This window comes from Apium graveolens, chromosome 11 (genome assembly GCF_009905375.1).
Source record: "Apium graveolens cultivar Ventura chromosome 11, ASM990537v1, whole genome shotgun sequence".
In the NCBI taxonomy this organism is placed as follows: Eukaryota; Viridiplantae; Streptophyta; class Magnoliopsida; order Apiales; family Apiaceae; genus Apium; species Apium graveolens.
This window is the reverse complement of record NC_133657.1, coordinates 151,841,867-151,857,208: the sequence shown is the minus strand read 5'-3', so window position 1 is coordinate 151,857,208 and position 15,342 is coordinate 151,841,867. Positions and strand designations below refer to the sequence as shown.

Genomic DNA, 15,342 nt, shown 5'->3' with positions numbered 1-15,342 from the left:
GTTCAATGAAGCACGTAAATATACATGTTTGGTTCAACCAAACACTCTTAATGGATTACTATCACCTTTTCCCTATTTTTCCATAATGTACATACAGATCTAGAGCATTCTGTTCCAGAAACACTCCAACCCATACATTAATCTGATTTTTGAAATTTCTCTACATCAATTGTTAAAAATGTAAAAAAAGTTATTTGGACAGATTAAAAAGCCAAAAAATTCCTGCAAACTTTGAACTAATAATATCAATTATAGGAAGAACAATGAAGAACTAGCAAAAAAACAGAGGATCAAACCAAACAAAATACTGCCTCATAAAATTGTATTTAACTTCTACCATATCTCAAAGAAAAGCATTTCTGACAGAAAACGAAAACCTTATTTTAACTATCTGTCTTTTACGTATGCTAGGCTATAATATGCTATTTTACTACTGTCATATAGTCTTCCTCAACAAATTTTTTTAAAAAAGTTCTAACAAGTTCCAGCGTATAGACTGTCTGCCTCAAGGTCCAGGAAACTGTTGGATTCACCTAGTTAGGTAGCTGTTCCAGTTCTTTGAGTGTAACCTCAACCACAACCCCACCCACATTATCGTCATCAGGGCTTGGCTTGACTTCAATTTCGGAGAACAAAGCTAGGGAGTTAACATTATCCATGGCCTGCTTCGCCTCTTCTGCGTTAAAAACTTTGCCTTGTGAAAGCTGTAACGCAAAAAAAAATTCACTTTATGTAATGTTATTAGAAAAATAACACAATCTCTCGAGAGGTATTTTCAATACGTCAATCTTATCTTGATAAATTTAGAGAAAAAATATTTAACATGAACAGAGTAAGAAGAAATTTATAGTTTTCCAATGTTGCCTAGGAACAAGAACACGTGTGCAAAGTTATCATGGGCAGAATAAATTGAATCTCTATCCTCCCCGGCCTGTCTTAATTTAGTTCCCCCTCAACATTAATCAGATTGTTACTCTTGTACATGATCGATGACCGATTACTAAAATAATCTCTTATAGAAAATTAATCAGAAAAATGAGATGAACGGAGAAAACCAAAATTAGTAAACAATATGGAAAATCATGTCAAGCAAAAATAAATTTAGAAAAATTATAGAAACTGCATTAAACCTTACATATCTGCGCAATTCTCCCCTGACAACTTCGTACTGAGGTTTTTCTTCACACACAGCATTCCCATGTTGATCCTGAAACTGTACCATTACCCGTGTAATATCCCCTTCCACAACCTCACAGACCACCTCCTTATCATTCAAATTCCCAAAATTGGTTACCTGAGCACACAAATACCCATTATCCTCGTACCACCTAGTAACCTTGTCTCGGACCTTCTGCAATAGCCTGGGACTCAGCTGTCCTTCTCCGGCTAACATATCCAAAATTTCTCTGTGTGCTGTAGCTGGCAACAAACAAGGCCTTGACCTATCTATCCTCTTCTTGTAATCCCACTTTTCCCTCATATAAGCTAGTAAATTCTTCATACTCTCCCTAGGATCGTCCTTATTATCGTACGTTTTAGATTCTAATGGATCCATTAAACCTACATTTATACATTTAAATCTATCAGAAGCAGACCAAGTGTTTTCCACAAAAGAAACCTCGATCCCAATCGTCCCATCTGGCTTAGTCTTGCCTCCTATATTTACCTTTTCAAAAAAACCTAATTTGGATAACTCTTCAAGCTTTTCTTGCACCTGAAATTTAGTATAAAAACCACCAGGCTTAATTGTTAAAATATCATTAAAAGTATCATCACTAACTACAATTTTTGAAGTCAAGTCATCAATTAATGTAACATCAGAAACTTTATACTTCTTTAATTCACTAAGCTCATTCATCTCTAGCACCACATTTTCAGATAAACCATGAGTATCCCACTCCTCTGCCTGTGATTCTTCAGCTTTTGCCGTTGGCACGAAAAATGACAACAACCTAGACCAGAAACCCCCTCCGCCAGATCCTCCACTACCTCCTCCACCACCACCTCCACCAAAGTTGCCAAAGCCGCCATTGGTCAAGCGATGAATGAGAAAGCCGGAGCCAACAACGAGGGCGGTGACAGCCAAGGGAGAGTTGAGAGGAAGAGATAATTTGTTGGAGGGGGTGCTAGCTTTTTGGTTTGAGGAGGGAATGCTAGGGTTTTGGCTAGAACGGGAGCAACGCACGACGGGGAGAGAAGGACGGTCTGCGGCGGAGGAGTTGCGGTGGGAGGATGGAGGAGGAAAAACAGGAGCGAGGGGAAGTGAAACTAGGTTTCCTGCAGCACCGATCGTGGCCATTGTTAGGGTTTTTTTCCCTTCAAACCCTACAGGACTACCCTAGTCTTGTTTGATTTCGAATTTAAATAGGTTTCTTATTCGGGGTGCTGGTATTTGTAGTCTTGTTTTCTTATCAAATTTAACAACCTTTTTTTTTTCTAAGAAATTTTACTTCTTTATGGTACATAGGACTTTAATGTCATTTTTTGACCCTGTGATGTTCTTTAGTCTCAAAATGTCAATTTTTTTTAGAAACATATTTATTTTAGATTTTTTGATATTATCAGTAATAAATTTATATTTCTTTGAAAATAATTATTAAAATATTCCATTTCCAGATAAGTACCCTCTGTATCCTTTAAATGCGTTAAATTTTTTGTTATAACATTTTTTTTTAAAAAAGCGATTGTCACGTATTTTCGACTAATGCAATCTATATTATCTATACTTCTATACAATACTATAATAGCCGGAATAGAGATAATTTGGTTCAACGGTTTGGTTCAACAATAATTCCCTAATTTTAATTATTACAAAAATAGATAAATAGTGTTATATATCTAATAAACTACTAAATTATTGAACTACTATTAAATATAGTATACTTATCCTACTAAACTACCAATACAACTTATCCTATTATTAAAAGATATAAATAATAGTGTTATATATCTGCTAAACTACTAAATTTTTAAACTACTAGAAATAGTCTATTTATTCTACTAAATTACGACCATATGTTATTCTATTATTTTCATTATAAATTTATAATCATTATATATATATTTATATAAATATTTTAAAAATATAACATAACTGGATAAATAAAAATTTAAAATATTAATGGGAACCCGTGCATCCCATGAGATTTATGCTGGTATACTATAATTATCGGAATGGGGTATAATTTGTAGTTTGATTAACCCTCATTTTGGTTATTTCTTGCCATCACGATTGTATGCAAATACTAAAAAATACACTCCACAAGTTCTTAGGTTAAAATCACATCAACAACAAATATTTATATTATTATTTATAAAGATACATATAAGTTTTCAGGTTCGAATCCTGTTAACAATAAACATTTATATTATTTATAAAGATATATATAAGTTTTCAGATTCAAATCTCACTCACTAACAACAAACATCTACATTATTATTTATAAATAGGATCTCATCAATCATATACTATTTGTACTATTTGAATCTAACTTGAAATTATAATTATATAAGCATTATTTAGTATTTAATTATTTATATAAAATTTTAATAAAATTATATGAAATATAATTAAAAATATATAAATATTAATCAAGACCTCTGCATCGCACGCTTACACAATATTGAACGGCCTCTCAGATATGACAGAAAAAATGTCATATCATGCTGCAAACGAAACTGTACGTCAACCTAATAGATAAACGAAATGACAGTTGAGTATTTTGAACCAAAATTCTGGAATAAAACAAATAGAATCGTTAAAATTGAAAAATCACCCTATATTTTGACGACACCCCAAATATATGTTTGTTGACTTTAATTGTCTAACTCTCCTAGGGTCGTTTGATTCGTTGGCTGGTATCGGGTTGAAATCAGGAATCGGGTTAAGGTGGTATGGGTTTGGAACTTGATACTTGATATCACCTGTTTGGTTCAAAATAGGATAAAAATATATCTCTTTGATAAATTAATTGGAATTAACAATCAAAAGACATTTAATTATTATTTTTTGTTAATTCATTATTTTATTATTAAAATCTAAAATTATACACGATCACTTGACAATCATAATTAGTAAGGCTAAAAATATAATTTTTTTGAAAAATACCTAAGGCTAAAGATATTTTTACAAATATACTATAATTTTTTTAAAATATTGAAAAAATACTTTTTTATTTTAAAAAAAATGCTATTTTCCAAATTTTTTACGAAAATACTGTTTAATGCAACTTGATTCAATTAGATGCAATTTTCGACGAATTTATGTCACTCCATGTAACCTCAAATGCAACAAAAAAAAACTTGATTCAACTAATTGTATGTCTGCTTGATTTTGGTTGATTCTATATTTTTGCCAAAAAAATTAAAGGATAGTAAAATTGCAAAAAGAAATTGTTAGGAATGTATGTGCATTAGTTTGATGATATGTTTAACAAAATACTTAAGTAGAAATTTAGTGTCTGTAGCCTCAACGGATAAGACCACTTTGGCTATCCGTTGATGGTGTAGCTTTACTTAGAAATAAGTCTAGTGTTGTAGCATATTTCAGTCTCTGTATTTAAAATGTAATTCTTGGAAGTTGAGAGAAACTATGAGTCATGTTGACTACTAGATGATATGCAGATAGGAAGGCCAATTGTAAATACTTCATGCCTTGTAATTTTGTATAAGTGAAGTGGTATCAACGGATGACTTAAAGACCTTCAACGGATGAGAAGCTAAGCTTCAACGGATGTCTCTAAAGCTTCAACGGATAAAGTCATCAACGGATAACATCCTTCAACGGATGAGTGCATCAACGGATGAAAGCTTTAACGGATAACATCCTTCAACGGATGAGTGCATCAACGGATGAAAGCTTCAACGGATGTTCTGATGATTAGCCGTTGATAAGGGGTAGTTGTACCTACAAACAGAGGCACATGGGTTGATAGAGACAACTGAGATGTGGTAGCCGAATTTCAGGAACAACAGAAAAAGCAGCCGTTCTTCTCTAGTACAAAGATGCAATAGTCAACAAAGTACTGGAGTGAACAGGAAAAGAAGCAAGTGAAGATCTTATTTTATTACTGTATTTTATATTGTTCTTCACTTGTACACTTGGTAATATATAAACCAAGTAGAAGCTAGTAATTAGATGAGAGATTTTCCAGAGCTGTTTAGAAAAATATTGAGAGAAAATTCATCTAGTTTGTACTAGGATGCAGCTGTGATCAACATTGTTTAATCACAGATTTTCTAAAATACCATCTCTGGTGGAACAACAAATCCACCAGAAAAGTTTTTAAGGTCTGTTGTGTTCTTTACATTTGTGCTTGAATATATATCTGTCTGTATTAGCTTAAAGCAATTCACACACTTGTTCTTCTTGAATACACAACTTTCATAAACTGCTCAAAACTTGAAAAAGTTTTGAGATTTACATTCAACCCCCCTTCTGTAAATCTCATTGTTAGTCCACTAGGAATAATAATTGGTATCAGAGCAGGCTCTTGACATACAAAGAGTTTAAAGATCTTGGAATCTAACAAAGATGAGTAAGAATGATATTGGAGTAAAGATCCCAGTTCTTGACAAAGACAGTTATCACCATTGGAAGGTGAAAATGCACCTTCATCTACTCTCCCAAGATGAAGGTTATGTAAACTGCATTGAGAATGGTCCTCACATTCCCCACAAAGTAGCAACAGTTGCTACAGCCACAGTTGCTGTTGGTCAATCCATTCCAAAACCTAGAGCAGAATGGACAATGGAAGACACAGAAGAAGTCCACAAGGATAAGAAGGCTATGAACATTTTGTTTAATGGTCTTAACATGGATATGTTTGATAATGTGATAAATTGCACAACTGCCAAAGAGGTTTGGGACACAGTTCAACTACTGTGTGAAGGTACAGAACAAGTGAAAGAAAACAAAATGCAGCTTCTCATTCAACAGTATGAATATTTTCATTTTAAAGAAAATGAATCTTTAAATGAAACATTCAATAGGTTCCAAAAGCTGTTGAATGGACTGAAGCTGTATGGAAGAGTGTACCAGGTGAAGGATTCGAATCTTAAATTTTTAAGATCCTTGCCAAAGGAATGGAAACCCATGACTGTCTCCTTAAGAAACTCTCAAGATTATAAGGACTTCACTCTTGAAAGATTGTATGGAATCTTGAAGACTTATGAACTAGAGCTGGAATAGGATGAGGTATTGGAGAAGGGGAGAAAGAAAGGAAGTTCAGTTGCATTGGTAGCTGAAGATGAGAGGAAATGCAGACAAGAAACTGCGAGATCTACATCAAACTCCAAAGATGGTATAAGAAATCAGGAATCAAGCAAGGGGAAAGAGCAAGTTGCTGAAAATGAAGACAACTCCAGCCAAGATGACTCAGATGGTATTGATGAGCATCTTGCATTTCTGTCCAGAAGATTTGCAAAGATGAAATTCAAGAAAAACACTAGAGCCACTAAACCTCACAAAAACACTGTGGACAAATCCAAGTTCAAGTGTTTCAATTGTGGTATAAGTGGACACTTTACAGGTGAGTGCAGAAAGCCAACTTCTGAAAAGAAGAAATTTGAACAAGTAGATTACAAAAAGAAATATTTTGATCTACTCAAGCAAAAGGAGAGGGCTTTCATTACTCAAGAAAGGGACTGGGCAGCTAATGGAGATGAAGAGGATGAAGATGTGGAGTATGTCAACCTTGCTCTCATGGCTGATTCTGAAGAAAATGAAGTTAGTTCATCAAGCAATCAGGTAATCACTACTGACTTAACACAGCTTACTAAAGAAGAGTGCAATGATGCTTTTAATGACATGTCTACCGAATTGTATCATTTGCGTGTGTCTCTTAAATCTCTTGCTAAAGAAAATAGTAGGATTAGAGAGAACAATCTGTTTTTAAGTAATAGAAATGCTTTGTTAGAAGATAAGATGATTGACCTAGAGAAAACAAAGTTGCATTGTATATCTGTTGAAAATGAACTAGCTGAATCTGTTAAGAAAGTAGAAATACTTTCCAATCAATTAGAGAAAGAGCAAGAGGTGATTAAAGCCTGGAAGACATCTAGGGATGTAAGTGCTCAAATTGCTAAGGTCCAAGGAATTGAATCATTCTGTGAAACTGCCTGGGATAAAAATAAAAAGAAACTGGAATTAATTGATGGGCTGTCAACGGATGTGGAATCAACGGATGATGAAAGTTATCCGTTGAAGGAAGAAAAGGAGCATCCGTTGAAGGTTCCTCAATCAAAACAGGCAGATGTTTCTAAAAGAGAGAATCTAAAGAAACTCAACAAAAAGTTTGGTTCAACTTCAAAGAACTTTGTCAAAGAAGAAGCAAGCACATCCAAAGATGTCAGTAAGGTGAATGTAGGGCACATGACCTTAGAACAGTTAAATAATAGGCTCAAGATGGTTGAGGATAAAAAGGAATCTAAAAGAAAATCCAACAGAAATGGGAAGGTAGGAGTTAATAAACACAACAATTACACACCTGATAGGTATGCTCCTAGAAAAAGCTGTGTGCATTGTAGTAGTGTTAATCATCTATCTGCTAGTTGTAAATCCATTAAGAAGACTCCCATAAATGTACCCTCTTCTATGCCTAATATGTCTGCATCACCTCTGCATGCTATGCCTGTTATGTCTCAACAAAATCCTTATGCACATTTTGTAAACATGCCATATTTTAACAATCCTTATCTTGCTGCATTTAGTATGCCTCAAATGCCATACAATATGCCCATATGGAATAACATGTTTGCACAATCAATGCCTAATAATTTTACAAATGTGCTAAATGATTCTGTGACTAACCCTACACCTCAACCAACTACATCTAAGACCAAGGTTGACTCAAACTTACCTAAGTCTAAAGATGCAGGAGGAATGAAGTCTAGGAGAAAGGCTAACAAGAATGGACCCAAGGAAACTTGGGTACCAAAATCAAATTGATTGATTTTATGGTGTGCAGGGAAATGGAAGAAATCTATGGTACTTGGACAGTGGTTGTTCAAGACACATGACAGGAGATTTCTCCCTGCTCACAGAGTTCAAGGAGAGAGCTGGCCCTAGCATAACCTTTGGAGATGACAGCAAAGGGTTTACTATGGGATATGGCTTGATTTCAACAAGGAATGTCATCATTAATGAAGTTGCATTAGTTGATGGTCTCAAGCACAATTTACTGAGCATCAGTCAACTATGTGATAGAGGGAATACAGTTTCCTTCAATTCTGAAGCCTGTGTTGTCACTAGTAAGAAAGACAACAAAGTGGTTCTAACTGGAGTTAGAAAAGGAAATGTGTACATAGCTGACTTCAACTCTACAGATGCAGAATCCATTACTTGTCTCTTCAGCAAAGCAAGCACAGTTGAAAGTTGGCTATGGCACAAGAAGCTATCTCACTTGAATTTCAAGACAATGAATGATCTAGTCAAAAAGGACTTAGTTAGAGGAATCCCTCTAGTTGAATTCTCAAGGGATGGTTTGTGTGATGCTTGTCAGAAAGGCAAACAAAGGAAAGCATCATTCAAAAAGAAGCTTGAAACAACAATTGATGAACCATTACAGCTGCTACATATGGATTTGTTTGGACCAGTCAATGTATTGTCTATTGCAAGAAAAAGATATTGCTTAGTGATTGTAGATGATTTCTCAAAGTTCTCATGGGTCTATTTTCTTGGATCAAAGGATGAAGCAAGTGAAATCATTATCAATCACATCAGGCAAGTCAACAATCATCCTGACTTGAAGGTTAGAAATATCAGGAGTGACAATGGAACTGAATTCAAGAATTTGACATTAAGGCTGTTTTGTGAAGAAAATGGAATCATGCATGAGTTCTCAGCTCCAAGAACACCTCAGCAAAATGGGGTTGTTGAAAGAAAGAACAGATCTTTAATTGAAGCTGCCAGAACAATGCTTGAAGAATCAAAGTTACCAACATATTTCTGGGCTGAAGCTGTTAATTGTGCCTGCTTCACTCAGAATATTTCTTTGATCAATCAAGCTAAAGGCATGACTCCTTATCAGTTGTTCAAGAGAAGAAAACCAACTCTAAACTTTCTTCATGTCTTTGGATGTAAATGCTTTATACTGAGGAATCAATCTGACCATAAAGGGAAGTTTGATGCAAAGGCTGATGAAGGGATATTTGTTGGTTACTCAGCTGGAAAATCTTATAGGGTCTACAATCTAAGAACCAACATTGTTATGGAATCTGTGCATGTTGTGTTTGATGATAAAAAGATTGATGGACTAACAGATGAGGGACATAATGAGAGACTCAAATTTGACAACATTGAGATATATTATGATGATAGTGAAGAGGAGACTGATGGAGATGACACTTCAAAAGGGATTCAAAACATGCCCTTGGATAATGCACAAAATACTGCATCCGTTGATAGAGGCAATGCAGTATCCGTTGAAAGACATAGTGCATCATCCGTTGAAGTACAAAATAAAGCATCCGTTGATCATAGTTCATCAACGGATAATCGATTTACATCATCAGTTGATAGAACTCCAAGTTCCCTGCAAAGGACCAACAACTCAGGGGGAGTTTCAACTAGTCAACACTCTGTCTCACATCATGACAATACTGAGGCCACCTCATCTAGAGCACATCTTCCACCACAAAGGAAATGGACCAAGAATCATCCCTTTGAACTGATCATTGGTGATGCATCATCTAAAGTGCAAACAAGAAAAGCCACTCAAGATGAATGTCTGTATAGTAGTTTGCTGTTCTCAAGTGTTATAGATGAGGAACCAACTCCTTGACTATGGACTTCATGTTGATAGAATTCCTATCTTTTGTGACAACACAAGTGCCATAGCCATAACAGAGAATCCTGTGCAGCACTCAAGGACCAAGCACATTAATATCAAGTACCACTTCATTAGGGAGCATGTCATGAATGGTACAGTGGAACTACATTTTGTTCCAAGTGAACAACAAATTGCTGACATATTTACCAAGCCACTTGATGAATCAACATTCACAAGATTGGTAAGTGAGCTAGGTATGCTTAATTACTCTTAAAATTCATGTCTTTATTGCAATTTGAATTGAAGCCTGAAATATATTAGTTGCTAAGAACAAATTTGACTTTTAACATAGTTTATTCCATCAACGGATGTTCCCTATCCGTTAAAAGTCAAAATTGCTCTATCAACGGATAATCATTATCCGTTGAAAGACAAATACATTTCTGGAATTTTTATCCGTCAACGGATAAAACTGAAGTACCTTTCAACGGATGACAATTTGCCTTATCCGTTGAAATGTCACATCAATCGATTCAGGTGTTTAACAGCCGTTGATTCTATTCTCTTAACCGTTGATACTCATACATACATCTGTATGTATTGGTTTTAAAGGTAGTTTTTAGAATACTTACAGTTTATTCTTAAAACGGCTGAAATTCACTAACGCATATTTATTGATAAATCTTTATTTTATATTTTTGTTTATTAATTTGAGAAAGCATATAAGTCCTTCTGATTGTTCATTTTTACTTTACGCTTTCTTAAAATTTCAAGCATTTACCATTTTCTCTCTGCAAAAACTTCAAGTTATTCTCTGCAATTTCTACTCACAACAATGGCACCAGTCGTGAAGATTATGTCTCAATCTGGGTTCATCTATGAAAAGAACAATTTCATAGCTTTGGTAGAAAAGAATGAAGCCCACTCAGACTATCACAAAATGATGGACTTCATCAAAAACTGTAAACTTAGCTATGCAATGCTGGAAGCCCCAATAATTTTCTGTGAAGTAGTTGAGGAGATTTGGACAACTGCTGAGTTCAACTCCATGGATATGACTATCTCCTTCACTCTCAAAGGTAAAACTCACTGTATTAACTGTGATGATTTACAAGCATGTTTTAAATTGCCTGAGAACAATGCCATGACACCACACACTGATAGTGATGTATCCAGCATGTTAGATTCCATAGGTTATTCTCTTAACTCTGCTAATTTAGGGAGTATTAGAAGAAAAGGCCTTAGGAAAGAATGGAGTTTCCTTGGGGATGCCTTTATAAAGGTTTTCTCTGGGAAAATTAGTAATTTTGATGCCATAACTTCATCTCTGGTTAATATGCTCTATATGCTTGTTTCTGATAGGTATTTTAACTTTAGCAACTATGTGATGCTAGAATTAGGTACTAGATTAGGTAACAAAGCTAATAGACCTAATAACATCTATTATGCTAGATTCTTTATGTTATTGGCTAACCATGTTGCTGAAGGTTTAGTCATAATCAATGAGAATAATAAACTCAAGTGCTGGGCACAAGAGAAAAGAGTTCTTGCAGACTTGATGAGAATGGATCTTAACAGCAGTGTGTCATTGGTATATTTACCAATCATGAATACACCTCAGGTAGGTGAGGTAATTGCTTCTACAACTCCTACTTCTTCCAACCCCTCTATTTCTTTATCTTCTAGTGTGGCCATGAAATCTGTGATGCCCCAACAGATTTCTACCAAGGTCACCAAAACTAAACTTTCAAAATCAAAGACAAAGAAATCCACCTCTGTTGTTTCTCAAAAGACAACAGTTGTAACACCAACTATTAACCCTGAGGTGAGTGAACAGGGTGTGAGTGGTGAGGGGAGGGGTGAACATCAAAGAAACCCCCAGGATAAGGAAGGAAAGTTGAGTGCTTCCCAAGCTAGCCAAGCCACAGTTTCTCAAAAAGCTGTGGTGGTTGAAAAGGTATCTAGCACATCCCTAGTAGCATCCTCCCAAAAGGATGTTACTATTGAAAATAGTTCCAAACCAGGAACACAGAACAAACGAGGGAGGGACACTAAAGCCAAACACTCACCAACAAAAGCCTTTATTAGAAGAAAGAAGGCTAGAACCCAATCTTCTACACAGGGTGCACACACTGCACAGATACATCCATCTGTATCTATGCCTTCTCAAACTCAGTTTGATGTGACTCCAATAAATGTGGAGTCACAGCCCCATTCTCTCACAATAATCACACATCAATCACCAAACACTTCATCACCATCTCTGGATGTGGATATGTTATTCCCATCAATTCCTGATTCTCCCTCTTTACAACTCAGGGAGAAGCCCCACTCAAATACAGGTGATCATCATCTCTTGGATGATTTATTGGATCACCCGCAAATTCTTTCAGATATAATTGAAGGATCTGTGTCACCACATCTCAAATCAATCTACACAGATTCAACAGTTATATCACTTTCAATTTCAACTTCTTTTCCTTCTTCAACGGATATCACTCATCCGTTGACAAGTGGTTGTTCTTCAACGGATAAGCTTAACAGCAGTTATCCGTTGATAACATCAGTTTCACCTTCAACGGATATTCCACATCCGTTGACAGTCTCTACACAAATAACTGAATTAATCCCAAGTGTAGAAGACATGAATACTGTGCAATCACTCTTAGGATTGAGGGAAGGGAGTGACAATTTGAGTGAGAGGCTGGGTTGCTCCCAGGCAAAAGGAGAGATTGAGAGCTCAAAAATGCATGCTATTTCTTCCAGCATGGCAAAAGTAAGTGAGTGGAGTACCACCTTAGTAGGTGAAGGTGAGGGAGTGAGTTGTGTGAGCCAGGGGGAGCCCCTGATGCAAGAACATAGAGAAAAAGAGAGAAAAGCAGGTACAGTAGATACAAGGGTGGAACCAGCCATTGCTAATGAGTCAATGATTGTGGATGATGCTGAAAAGGAAAGACAATTTCAGCAACATTACAAAGCTGTAATTGATAACATTTCCTTGGATGCTGACACTTTTACTCATCCTGTGACAGCCTATCAACTGTTGGCTGCTCAGGGCAATGAGAAAGCAGAAAGGTCACTACATCTAGTGCACACAACAGAATCTCTTCAAAGGGATAAAGCTGCCATTAACAAAATGCCTTCTACAGCTGGTGAGCCATCTGAGGAATTTGGAGCAAATTCTGATGATGATGACTCTATTTCTTTTGATGGAAGCATGAACTTAGGGGGAGATGAAGGCCCTAGTTCAATTCCAAATCTACCTGAATGGGCCTTGACTAAGGAGTACAGATCAGGGGAATTCAATGTCTCTTTAGTCAAACAAATCAACACTATTCAACAGGCCATTCAGAATACTTCACATGCAAGTATCAAGGCTATCCTTCAAGCTCACCTGGACTCACTGCATCTCATGAAGCTGCAGCAAGTGAAGCAGAATCTGAGTATGGATGATCTCAGGAAGGATATTGCTGACTTGAAAACCTATACTTCAGAAAAATTGGATTCAGTCATGCCCTATGGTACATTGCAGGACTTGGTTTTGAGATTGAAGAAAGAATCTGTTACTGAAAAACGGTTGGCCAAGTTAGAAGACAGAGTTCAAGTTATTGAAAATTCTGTGGCCACCATTCTTCACAATCAACAATCTCAAACCAGTCTCCTAATGCAGCTGGCAAAAGCACAAGGCTTGACCCCTCTCCTTGATGATAACAAAAAGAGGGAGAGTAAAAGGGAAGGGGAAGGAGAGCCATCTACAAAAGTCAACATATCTAAAGTGCTAGTTCCTGCCATCACTACTTCTCCAATCATTCAAATCAAGGGCAAGCCTGATGGAATTGATTTGATTCAGCTAGCAGCAGCTGAAATTCAAGTGAAAGAGCAAAGGAGGAGAATTGATGAAAGGTTGCAACTGTTGTTTGGTTCTACACAAGACAAATCAACATCTGTGAAATACAGCACAAAAATTGAACCAATCAACATGGAGCTCATGCCAGTAGGGAGTCATAAGGATGGAGAAGCTTCTTCCAAAGAACTACAAGCTATAATTCTCAAGCCCAATGAAAGATCCAATAAGGACTCAACAAAGAATCCTTTAAAAGAAGTGGACTTTCCTCCTCCAAAAGCTGATGAGAACAAGATTTTAGGCAGAAGTATTGCTTATCTCAAAAAGACCATGGATGAGGCTGTAAGGAGAAATAGAGCTATTATCATTAGAGAGGGAAAGAGCATATGTGTGATGCAAGGACATCCCAAATTCTCAATAGCCAAGAAGGAAGAAGACAAGCAATTAAAGGCTGACAAAAGAGCACAAGCAAAGCTTGAACAACAGCTAAAGTCAAGTCTAGTTGAAAAAGAAAAAGGGATTGAAGTCAGGGGTGAAGACAAGACTACAAACCTAGATGAGGTTTTAGGGAGTATATTTGGTGAGAGTGTGGAAGAAAGAGAGGAATGGCAAAAGGGAAACAGAAGAAAGGCCAAGGCACATAGAAGGAGTGGAGATAACACTGAAGTAACCAAATCTATATCTAAACCACTACCTTCCATACCTGAACCCCTTGTTGCTGATCCCACAATAAACATCCATGGTGAACCAATCATTCCAAAAGAGGAACCTATTGATTGGGACACTATCAAATTGCCTACCTTTCTAACCACTCTTCCACTACCAAAGAAACAGAAAAGAAAACCAAAATCTACACCTCCCATAACCTCTAAGAAATTCACTCAAAAACAAAAACCTAAGCCTAAGTCACCCATTTCTAAAGATGATTATGTTCACATCTGTGACATAAAAGAAATTTCAGACATTGAACTCTATCTGGATGAGCTGGAGGATGTAAGGGGAATAGCTGCCTACAGACAGTTACCAGAGAGATTAGTGTTCAGATATAAAGGAGCTGGGGAAAGAACATGGCCTCTCCACAGGATTCTGGATGAAGGCTACTCTACCTTGATTAGAGTCTATTCAGCTATACAAAAGGATTCTGGCTTTACCAGAACTGCCAAGACTGAAATTCTCAACAAGATAGCCAATATAAGGAAAACTTGGAGGGAGCCCAATGCTTTACCCAGGACTTTACTCATTCAAGAAAGGGAAATGAAAATTCTCAAATCACCTCATTGGTTGATGGAATTTAGAGATGATAAAGGAGTCAGAAGATTTTTCAGACTTGAAGACCAACTCAAGATTGCCAGCAATGAAACTCTCAAAGAAATGCAATCTAAGTTGGATGTCAGTGTTGAAGATGAAGCTGAATTCTTCAGACAACTCCAACTCCAAATTGAGGAAAATGACAAAAGGCTAGGAAAGAAAACCAGGGAACAAAGAAGAAAAAGATGATTTGCTCAGACTAAAGGAGTGTCCTTGGAAACACTGTAAATCTTCAATTATCTCCTAGTACATACACTTTTGCAGCATTTTTAAATTTCTACTTAGTTTCAATTCATATATCTGTTAAGTGTTTTGTTATCATCAAGTTAACCCTGAATTTATGCCTACAATTCTTATAGACATAAATAGGGGGAGATTGTTAGGAATGTATGTGCATTAGTTTGATGATATGTTTAACAA

General features: G+C 36.2%; 1 protein-coding gene across 1 annotated transcript; it reads right to left on the bottom strand.

The window, feature by feature from the left end:
- Nucleotides 1-294: 294 nt before the first annotated feature.
- On the bottom strand, nt 295-2,341 carry LOC141698425 (protein TOC75-3, chloroplastic-like). Its single transcript, XM_074503115.1, has 2 exons — nt 1,136-2,341; nt 295-704 (listed from the first exon to the last, which is right to left on the bottom strand). The coding sequence occupies exons 1-2, from the start codon at nt 2,297-2,299 to the stop codon at nt 534-536; spliced, it is 1,335 nt and encodes a 444-aa protein (XP_074359216.1). The 5' UTR covers nt 2,300-2,341; the 3' UTR covers nt 295-533.
- Nucleotides 2,342-15,342: the final 13,001 nt, after the last annotated feature.

Coding starts and splice junctions, on each gene's coding strand:
- LOC141698425 (XM_074503115.1), bottom strand. CDS start 2,299: ATGGCCACGATCGGTGCTGCAGGAAACCTAGTTTCACTTCCCCTCGCT. Junction 705..1,135: donor GGGGAGAATTGCGCAGATAT/GTAAGGTTTAAT, acceptor TTTGCGTTACAG/CTTTCACAAGGCAAAGTTTT.